The 11646-nt window shown below is 40.7% G+C and overlaps 1 protein-coding gene across 2 annotated transcripts in view; it reads right to left on the reverse strand.

Annotated features, from left to right (window-relative positions):
- LOC113447504 (SLAM family member 5-like) overlaps positions 1-6259 on the reverse strand; it is a 49032-nt gene extending 42773 nt beyond the window's left edge. The window contains exon 1 of one of the 2 annotated variants that reach the window (XM_087914129.1): positions 6128-6259. In XM_087914129.1, coding sequence (XP_087770255.1) covers positions 6128-6182 — 55 coding nt within the window. In that variant the 5' untranslated portion in view covers positions 6183-6259. The remainder of the gene's footprint in view (positions 1-6127) is intronic. The other variant, XM_087914130.1, reaches the window with a different exon arrangement.
- Between the last annotated feature and the right edge of the window lie 5387 nt (positions 6260-11646).

The following is an 11646-nucleotide window of genomic DNA, read 5'->3' on the forward strand; positions in this document are numbered from 1 at the left end:
TTTCCTTTATTCTTGCTTGGACCCCAGCATCGTCCTGGTGTCTTTCCCTTTCCTTCATCGTTATAGGATGAAGATAACTATATTTTCACACTATGAAGATAACTATGCAAAGATTGGACATTAGATGAATCTCAACATAACTGCGAGTTATACCTTGAGGATGCCTATTACAATCCAATAAAGAAACTTTGTATGGAAGCCTTTGTAGAGTTTATCTGTCTAATTCTGAAAACAGAAATAAAAATGAAACTTTTCATTTTCCTTTTGGGTCTCATGGAAAACGAACTGGAGAAAAAAAATGGAACATTTGTTGCAGCAAGACTATCGTATGCACAAAAATGGAAGGACACTTCAGTTCCTACTACAGAAGAACGGTTGCAGAAGTTGATGGAGTTGGTGGAAATGGCGAAAATGACTACTCCGATTACAGGAAAGAAAATAAGCACTTTTATTTCCACATGGAAACCACTTCTGAACTTAGTGCTTGATGTGGAAAAAAGAGTAACCCGGACTTTGGGTTTTATAGATTAGATGGATAGATCTTTGTTGTAATGAAATAACTTGTTCTTATTATTATGGAAAAGCAAAACGTTGTGATTTGATGTTAATGCCTTATTTTACTATAACAGAGAGAGCCAGAAGTCAATGCTCTCTTTTCTTTCTCTTTCCTTCCTCACTTCATTTCCCCCTTTCTGTTCCCCTCCCCACTGTTCTTCTATTTACTTTTCTTTTTCTTATTTTATAATACTCTATATTGTGACATAAAGATAATTCGGGTCGGGGTAGCTTGCTGGTAGTGTCAGAATTCCAAGTAACAGACCCAATGCAATCAAAACTCTGAGGCCAAAGCTTCTCCTCAAAATCCAGATTTATTAGGCGTGTCGTATTGGCACATCTGATGAAAACCCGACTCTGAAGGTCCCGAGTTTTTCCCCACGCAAATTAAAAATCAAAGTTCTTCCCACCCCCAGTCCACGTGTCCATCACATGATCCAACCAGGTCAGGGCCCCAACTCCAGTTGGTTTAGTCCAGAGATCTCCAAACTTGGCAACTTTAAGATGTCCACACAACTTCAACTCCCAGAATTCTCCAGCCACACGTCTTAAAATTGCCAAATTTGGGGACTTCTAGTTTAGTCCATCCCTCCCCAGCACCTGGTGAGAACGTCTTTGGTTCCCAAGAGAAAGAATTTTATTTTGGCTACAGATCAACCAAGTTGTGTGGTGGAGGTGCACCACAGCCAAACTCATTGTACATATGTTGTACTGGTAATAGGTAAAGGTAATAATAAAGGTAATAATAATCCCCAACTCTCTCTGTTCCCCACTCCCATTCCCACAGCTCCAACCAGCCTTGCTACGGCAGCCCCGAAGATGCACCAAATTGGCTTCAGGGTTGACAGAATACAGAACAGAGGAGAGTAGAGATCTAACAGCAAAGGCATTGAGGCTTATATGCTGCCCCATAGCACTTTACCGCTCTCTCTCTCTCTCTCTCTGGTCAGTTTACAATGTTGAAGCATGATTTGAATAATGCTCCCAACAATCTGGTCTTCTGAGATTCTCAACCATCCAGGTCATGGTTGTCCCAACGAGGCTTTTCAAGAGAACTTCCTTGTTTGTTTTTTCCCCCTTTTGCTTCTCACCATTCTTCAGTTCTTCTTCTGCTTCAGAACTGAAGAAGCTTCTTGGATGAGAAGCAAAATGTTTTCAGGGAACAAAACCCCCAGAAAGTCCTTTTGGAAAAACACCTTCATCCTCATTTATCAACCTCGGAAGGATAGAAAGCTGAGTCCGCCTTGAGCCCCCTTAGGATCGAATTCCTGGCTGTGGGCAGAGTTAGCCTGCAATACTGTACTTTAACCACTGTGTCCCCAGGCAGTTATTATTATACGTTGATTAGGTTTATAATATTAACAATGTATTATTCGTGTATTATTCTAGTAAATAAAAACCTGGGTTGTATGAACAGAGACATAGAATCAAGATCACGTGAAGTGTTAGTGCCGCTTTATAAAACCCTAGTTAGGCCACACCTGCGATACTGAAACCAATTTTGGTCACCATACTAGAAAAAATATGTTGAGAGTTTGGAAAAAGTTCAGAGAAGAGCAACTAAGATGATCGAAGGCCTGGAGACTAAAACATACGAAGAGCGGCTGCGGGATTTGGGTCTGGCTAGTCTAAAGGAAAGAAGAATTAGGGGGGATAGGATAGCAGCCTTCCAGTATTTGAGGGGCTGCCCCAGAGAAGAGGGGTGGGCTCCATTTATTCTCCAAAGCCCCTGAAGGCAGGACAAGAAACAAGGGATGGAAACTAATCAAGCAAAGAAACAACCAGGAATTAAGGAGAAACTTCCTGACAGTGAGGAGTATTAGCCTGTGGAACTGCTCGCCACCAGAAGTTGTGGGTGCTCCATCACTGGAGGTTTTTAAGAAGAGACTGGACAGTCACCGGTCTGAGATGTTATAGGTTCTCCTGCTTGAGCAGGGGGCTGGTCTAGTTGACCTCCAAGGTCCCTTCCAGCTCTATTCTATACTAAGAATAACAATGCCCTAAACCTAATGCTGGTAATTGGTGCAAGGTGTGGAATGGTTTTGTTTTTTTTTGAAAGATCCATAATTGCTAAAAAGTTAAGAGAAAACCGAAAGTTTGAAATTCGTTTGCAAACAGGCTGCATCCTAATCTAAGCAAGCAGTTTTTATTCCTGTCTTCCCACCCCTTATCTGCAGCAACTTGCGTTCACTAAATATGCTGAAGAGTCTTATCAGAAAAAGACAAAATGCTTCGTTTGGAAGATCCTCTTTCCACCCCTGAAAATTCCCATCTAATTTTGCATTTTCATGCTCCTTTCATGCTTCCTTTCCAACTTCCTCTGTGACTGTAGATTAGGGCCCCACTTCCTTGAGACCATGCCTGGTCTGTTGGGGTGGCGTTTGCTCCAGGCTAAAATATCTCACATGCTGCTCACGGGATGGGCTGCTCCTTATTTTTCTCTAACCCTGCCCCCCGTTGTATATCCTTGCGTGCATCTTTTCCACAATGCCCTTGTTGCAAACCAGGAACAGAAAAACAGAGTTAGAAGGGAGCTTGGAGGTCTTCTAGTCCAACCCACTGCTTAAGCAAGAAACCTTGTAGTAAGGGGTGTCCAATCTTGGCAACTTTAACAGACTCAGCCTTGTCACAGCTATGCTGGCTGAGGAATTCTGGGAGTTGAAGTCTTAAATTGGCCAAGATTGGGCACTCTAGCCACTCACACCACTTTCAGACAAATCCCTTCTCGGAAGGCGGCATATTGCGTTCTTCATAGTTTTAATGCCATTGCCAGGACTTAGAACATAGAATCATGGGATTGGAAGGGACCTTAGAGGTCTTCTAGTCCAACCCACTGCTCAAGCAGGAGACCCTACACCATTCCAGACAAACGGCTGCTCAATTTGTTCCTAAAAACCTCCCGGGATGTGGAGCTCTCACAACTTATGTATTTTTCTTTATTTATTTTTATTTGTCAATTGCTTACAAGATAATAGGTATAAGTAAAAACATAGTTATGAATACATGGATACATATAAGAAAAAAATATATAAAAGAAACAATAGGACAGGGACGGTAGGCACGTTGGTGCACTTATGCACACCCCCTACAGACCTCTTAGGAAAGGGGGTGAGGTCAATAGGAGACGGTCTAAGGTTAAAGTTTTTGGGGTTTGGGGAAGAAACCACAGAGCCAGGTAGAGGATTCCAGGCATTGGCCTCTCTGTTGCTGAAGTCATATTTCCTGCAATCAAGTTTGGTGCAGTTTACCTTGAGTTTGTATCTATTGAAGCTGAAGTATTCATTGACAGGTAGGACATTGCAAGGTATGATTTTATATACTATACTTAGATGGGACCGAAGGCGGTATAATTCTAGGTTTTCTAGGTCTAGAATTTCGAGTCTGGTGGCATAAGGTATTCTGCAACGAGTAGAGGAGTGGAGAGCTCTTCTTGTGAAATATTTCTGGACTTTCTCAGCTGTGTTAATATCAGATACATAATGTGGGTTCCAGACTGATGAGCTGTATTCGAGTATTGGTCTAGCAAATGTTTTGTATGCTCTAGTTAGTAGTGTGATATTACCAGAGAAAAAGCTACATAGGATTAGGTTAACAACTCTTAATGCCTTTTTGGCTCTGTAGTTACAGTGGGCTCTAGCACTTAGGTCATTTGAGATGAGTACCCCAAGATCCTTGACAGAGTTTGGATCCTCAACAAGTAATTACAACAACTTCTGAAGGCAAGCCATTTCAATTGATTAAAGCAAATATACATATCCCAGGATAATGATGAAAATCAAATTTGGGTCGGCCACTGGGACCAGAAGAGTAAATCTCTGGTGCCAGTGACCAACCCAAATTTGAATTCACAGTATTAGATACTTCCCCAAACCCCAAAAACTTTAACCTCAGACTGTCTACTATGGACCTCACCCCTTTCCTAAGAGGTCTCTAGGGGGCCTGCATAAGCGCACCAACGTGCCTACCGTCCCTGTCCTATTGTTTCTTTTATTTTTCTTTTATTTTTCTTATATGTACCCATTTCATGTATTCATAACTATGTATACACTTATACTTATTATCTTGTAAACAATTGACAAATAAAATAAAATAAATAAAATATCTTCACCACTTTGAATTATTTATAAAAATATTAACAGTGGGATCTCAATAAATCAAATACATTTCCTTTGCCGTTGATGTAAAAGCACGCTGTGCATGAAACATGTGCTGTAGCAATGGGTGGCATTAATCTTCCTCAATCGAATCTCCTTTAGGGTTCAACTTGGAAATTGTCCCCGGGTTCATTAAAATCAAGGATCTACCACAATATCCCCGACTGAGAGATATCTGAATTCGTGGAATTCATATCTTGCCCCCAGAAGTTGTGGGTGCCCCATCGCTGGTAATGTTTGAGAAGAGACTGGACAGGCACCTGTCTGAAATAGTATAGGTTCTCCTGCTTGAGCAGGGGGCTGGACTAGATGACCCCCAAGGTCCCTTCCAAGTCCAACTTGTTATTCTGATACATGGATGAACTCAGATTAACTACAGTTCCTCTCTGAGGGACATGGGAAGTTTAGAAATATGAAATATAGGTACAAAGGTTTCAAACACCCCTTGAAGGTCTCATCAATACCAAGAATTTAAGTCCTGTCCTCTCTCTACACCCCTGTGTCCCCCGATTCCAATACCACTCCAAAAATGGGTGACAGGGCTCATGGAAGCTGCATCCAAGAAAGTGGTCAGAAGAGGGTCCATCAGATACTCTCGGATTTCGACATAGCAGTTTGGTAATTTAGCATGTTGTCATTTCAGTATCTAATCCCAAAGTAGTTTTTACAATTTTTTTCAATTGCCTTTCAGAATTGAGATATTTTTGTGTGTTTCACTTCTTGTCTTTGTGCTGTTTGGAAATTCGAGCTGTTTTATTTCCTTTCACTACTCTTCAAAAAAGTGTTTCTGCATTTTAACCATATACAAAAACGGTATTAAAATACCTCACTGACCCGAACAGAGATACTGCTGTTAACAATTTTGTCTACCTTTGCAAATGCATTTGATGATTAAAATATTAGTTAAGCATATTTTAAATGAATATATTTTGGGGTGATTACAGAACTATTTATGTATTCTCCGAACTTTGGGTTTTTTGCTGTTTTAAAATCTGTTTCCTATTTTTAACTTTTTTGGTTCTCATTTTTTTCAGTGTTTTGTAGTTATTTTAATCGACATAAAATGACTTTGAAAATGTTTACTTACATGCTCTGGACCAGCATTATTGTTATGTTTGAGTCTGCAATTGAATTTTTAGTCCTGTTAATCTAGACTATACTGTTGAGTAACAGATTATATTCATACGAAGCATAAATAATAGCATTATCTTTATGTTTCTTATGCTTGTAAAGAAAAATGCAGGAAATAGTTTCTGTCTTCTGCTAGAGTTCGTTATTTCAATCTTATCTGCCTTCTTGTTGACGTTGTTTTCCAACTCAGCTCTTTGGGGCAGCAAGAAATTTCCTTTAGAAATCCTGCCCAGCTTTGAATCTGCATCTAATGCTAGAACTAACACAGTAAGAGAAACACAACTTACCAGTTCCCAAGAGAAGGGCTGAGAACCACAGGCTGAGGACAATCTTGTGAGACATGTCAAAGAAATGAAACTTTCTAGCGTCTGCAAAATATATTGTCACTCACAATTCTCCCTGCAAATTGGACCGTCCCTTAGTGGGAGGGGCACTGCAATTTCAAATTGAACAAATTGAACAAATATATGTAGCTGCCCATCAAAAACCCCCAAAATGAAATAACCACGAAAGCATTAAAAACCATTGAAACTATTTAGTTAAACAAAATATGCAGTAAAACATTGAAGGAAGAAGGTAGCAGAATTCAGGGTGGGGCATGTTCCCATCAGACAGCGATTGTAGGACGTGTATGATAATTGTCCCAGGTGGTTTGAACAGGAGCCCAGGAGACAGGTGAAGCACATCTCGGTTTTTTTGACAGCCCTGGAGGCAAAGATGGACCTTGAGAGTCTTTAGAGCCCACGGCTGCTTCTCTATTGACCCAGACCATGTTGTGGTTCGCCGGCAGCAGGTGCGGACGGCTGAGGTCTCGGAGAGCGAGGACTCGGATGAGGGGCCTGCGTGTGAGGCAGGGATGGGGCCAGGAGCATCAGGGCGTGGAGATTATGGAGGCTGGCAGCAGTTAAGAAGAGCACCCCGAGGAGCCTGTGCCCAGGGTGCGTGCACGCAGAGCTGCCCGAAGAAAAGAGCTGCTGCAGCAGCACAGGTGACTCAGGAGTAAGGCTGCAAGGTGATGGCCTCTCCCATAAGAGATAAAAGCCAGCTGAGAAACCGGAGTTCTTTGCAGGAAGCAAAGACGTTTTTGCACTCAAGCCTTGTGGACGTTCGGGATATCTTGGTTGGTGTTTGGAGACTCTTTGATTTATTGTTTAGGAACTTTATCTGTTGTTCTTGGCAGCCTTGCACCACCTTGGCAAGGCTCGTTCTTATCAGAGACAATTCGTTTGAAACAGCCTTTTCACCGGAAAGGAATTCATGTATTAAAAGGTTTTGCTGTTACCTCTGTTTTGTGTTTGTTTCTTTGGAACCAGCTTTGGGTCAGAACAGGTTAGAAAGAAAATAGGTGGGTCAAATCTTCAAGGAAGGAGGTTCAGGGTAGACCTCAGAAGAAACTGCCTGACTGAACAAGTTGTGAGCCAATGGAACAGGCTGCCCCAAGGAAGCCATGAGCTCCCTTTCACTGGGGATCTTCACACAGAGCATAGCTTCTTTCGGGAATGTTTTAACAGCTCCTTACATGGATCAGGGTGTTAGACCAAATCAGTGTATCTCAACCTTGGCAGCTTGAAGATAAGTAGCTTTCAATTCCCAGAATTCCTCAGCCATACAGTGCTGGCTAGGGAATTCTGGGAGTTGAAGGCCACTCATCTTCCAGTTGCCCCAGTTGAGAACCACTGAACCACTTTCCCAGGCTATCCAAGAGAAGTAAGAATTGTTCCTGTAAAAAAAAGTGCAAAAGTAGACATATTTTTCTCTAGTATATTTCTCTTCTGTATAATCTGAGAAGCCCCTGATGAAATATTAACAAATACAGTTGTGCTAACAAGACAAAATCCATTAAGCATAAGTCCACATGAGGGCAGTTGTCATGAGGATCCAGAAAACACCCCAGTTAGTGTAAACATGGCAGGATATAGCAACTATTAAGCAAATGTTAAGTAAATGATTAATTGTTAAGCATGTTACTACCATGGAGATAGACTGTGCGCCCAGGCATCATCCTTAAAATCATCTGAGAATTTTCCAATGCTCATTTTAACCAATGGGGCAGTGATGAAGGTGGGAAGTTTTGGGGTCTTGAGTGTATAAAACGTTGCCATCGTTTTGTATAGGTGATTTTCGCGCTCAATTCCTCAGATTCAGAATTCCTTTGATGCTACCACTTGATTTCCAGTAAAAGATATTTTTCTAATTAACGGAGTCTAAGTCTTTCTTTCTTGGATTTTAAATGGAGCCCCAGCTGACAGCCCCTTTCCAGAAGGAGCCCCCTTGTGGAGTAGTGTGAAGCTGTTACCATGGCAACTTCACTGTGCTGTACAGTAGAATCCATTTGAAGTACAACAGGCTGTATTTTAACAGAACTTGAATCCAAAATGCACACTATCACTTTCAAAAGTGCATATATATATATATATATATATATATATATATATATATATATATATATATATATATGGATCTTTGGTTATTCGATTTTTCTCCTCGCGTAAGATCTAGGCAACATTTCGATGAAGTCTCATTCATCATCTTCAGGCTTGTGTCTTCAGCTCTGTGCTTCTCAGAGTGCTTCACTCTGTGCTTCACTCTAAGAAGCACAGAGCTGAAGACACAAGCCTGAAGATGATGAATGAGACTTCATCGAAACATTGCCTAGATTCCAATCTTCCAATCTTACGTGGGAGAAAACCCGAATAACCAAAGATCCACAAATACCCGCAAGAACCTCAGAATATATATATATTCATTCCTTTACATTTCAGCAGCCAAGGCGTTCCAGAGTTATGCTGTAACACACACACACACACACACACGCACACACACACACATATATATATACACCAAAGATGGCATTTAATTTCATCGTACGAGGTACAATGACAATAAAGTAAACCATTAAACTCTTAAATGATTTATTGCTGGGCCTCAGAGGGCTGTATAGAGATGCTTCCAATGACTTTGGCGAGGAGTTGGCTACTAACTAGATCGGGGTTTATCCTGTGGCCACACTGTCGAAATAGTTCTTCTAATGATGCAGCTGCCACCCGAGCCACTGAGGGTTCACAGTCACCTTCCAGATCCCGGAGAGCTGAAACGAATCCAAAAATCAAATTATTTCCAGGAACGACCTGGAGGACTGACCCTTGTCAGCAACAGGGCTTCTGCAGAAAAAGCCCTCTGGCTTCAAGCTAGCAAACTTTTAAACTCACCAAGGTAAACTCCTTCAAGCTGTCTGGAGGGGACAACATCTGGTGTTAAATACAGCGCACAGCAGGCTAGACAGATAAATAGAAAATGTTGATGGAATTAGCAGAGACGGCTAAATCGACTGCTTTGATTAAAGAAAAAAAAATCACCATTCATTTGTTTCGACATCATATCTGTCTGTGAAACATGGCTCAACGCATCTCTCCCTGGCTCCATTACCTCAGTAAGAGACTATCTTGTTTACCGATCAGATCGTGAAATCCGTAGAGGAGGTGCTGTTGCGATCTTCTATAAAAAGTCCTTACATCTAAAAAACATCCAAGTTACCCAAGAGCTTGCTCTTCCTGAGACCATTATCTGTGAACTGACCTTAAATATCACATTTCGGTTCTTACTATGTTACAGAGCCCCTGATTATGACATCAAACATGTAAACAAACTAAATTCACTACTAACATGGGCAACATCCTGTCCACACGCTTTTATCTTTCTTGGTGACTTCAATCTACCTCAGATTAACTGGACCCTAAACGAATGTAAAACTGAACCCATACACGCAAACTTCTACGATGCTGTAACAAATCTGGGACTGGAACAAGTAGTAACCAACAATACTAGGCTTAACAACTGCCTCGATCTCATCTTCTGCAATAGTTTGAATTAAATTTACAGAATACAAATTAAAGAACCCTTTTCCAACAGTGACCACAGCATGATTGACTTTGGTCTCAACATACGTCCACACAAAAATCAACACAACGATGTGATCCCCAATTATAACTTCAAAAAAGGCAACTATGATCTTATAAACAACGATCTCTCATCCCTTGATTGGCAATTTCTATTCACTGGATGCAATACTGTAGAAGACCATTACAACATATTTTTACTGGAAGTCAAAAGAGTCATCAAACTATATGTACCAATAACAACACCAAAAACCAGAAAAAAAAGATTACCCATAACAATAAGGAACCTTCAATCCCAAAAGAGTTCACTTTGGTGGAAAAACAAATCTGGTCACATTGCCAACTTCAAAAGCCAATACAAAAATTTATGCCACCGGATAAAGACTGAATGCACCAATTATCACATTAAACAAGAGGAAAACCTTCTATGCACCAATTCCACCCGCGCTTTCTACAATTTTGTAAACAACAAACTAAAAGACTCAAGGTCCATCCCACCCCTGAAAGGACCTAATGGCAAAGACTGCAACAATGACACCATCAAAGCCAACCTCTTTAACACATTCTTTGGCTCAGTATTTGTAAACAGCAAGGGATCAAGCCCAGTACTTCCTAGTCGAATTAAAGACAACTTCAATGATCTAATACATATTGATTTTACAGAAGACATTGTTGAAAAAGCACTGCGCAATCTAGAACCATCCCTATCTATTGGACCGGAGGGAATATGTGCCTACTTCTTAAAAAAGCTACCCACTGCCATAACTGAACCTCTGAGCATAACCTTTGAAAAATCTTTCAGGACCAGCTCCTTGCCAAAACGATGGTCTCAAGCCACGATCATCCCCATCTTCAAAAAGGGAGACCCCAGCCTAGTTGAAAATTACAGACCAATCTCCTTATGCTGCGTCACCTGTAAAGTCATGGAATCAATTATTAACCAATCCATTATCCTCCACTTAGAGACAAACAACCTACTCTCTAATAAACAATTTGGTTTCAGAAAAAAACTATCATGCAATCTGCAACTCTTACACTGCAAAAATAATGGACTACACAAATTGATCAGGGCAAAGCAATAGACGCAATCTACATAGACTTCTGTAAAGCTTTTGATTCAGTGGTACACGACAAACTAATCCTAAAACTAAAATCTTATGGTATCTTTGGACACCTGCATAACTGGATAGAGGCATTCCTGTCAAACAGGCAACAAATGGTCAAAATTAGGAGCGTCCTATCAAATTCTGTACCTGTCAACAGTGGTGTCCCCCAAGGCAGTGTTTTAGGACCAACTCTCTTCAAACTCTACATAAACGACCTCTGTGATCATATCAAGAGCAACTGCATTCTCTTCACTGATGATGTAAAGCTGTTCTACACCACAGACAATACTACTACCCTCCAAAAAGACTGACTATGTATCAGAATGGTCAAACAAATGGCAACTTCAAATCTCAACAATAAATGCTCTGTCTTACATATTGGCCAAAAAAAAATCAGAAAATAAAATACAAGCTAAATAGTACTCATCTCTAATGATCAAAGTGCTAGAGCCCACTGTAACTACATAGCCAAAAAGGCGTTAAGAGTTGTTAACCTAATCTTACGTAGCTTTTTCTCTGGTAATATTACACTACTAACTGGAGCATACAAATCATTTGCTAGACCAATACTTGAATACAGCTCATTAGTCTGGAACCCACATTATGTATCTGATATTAATACAGTTGAGAAAGTCCAGAAATATTTCACAAAAAGAGTTCTCCTCTCCTCTCCTCGTTGCAGAATACCTTATGCCACCAGACTTGAAACTCTAGACCTAGAAAACTTAGAACTACGCCGCCTTCGGTCCGACCTAAGTATAGTATATAAAATCATACATTGCATTGTCCTACCTGTCAATGAAT

Source organism: Pseudonaja textilis, chromosome 16, assembly GCF_049901715.1.
Source record: "Pseudonaja textilis isolate UNSWEBS1 chromosome 16, rPseTex1.2, whole genome shotgun sequence".
In the NCBI taxonomy this organism is placed as follows: Eukaryota; Metazoa; Chordata; class Lepidosauria; order Squamata; family Elapidae; genus Pseudonaja; species Pseudonaja textilis.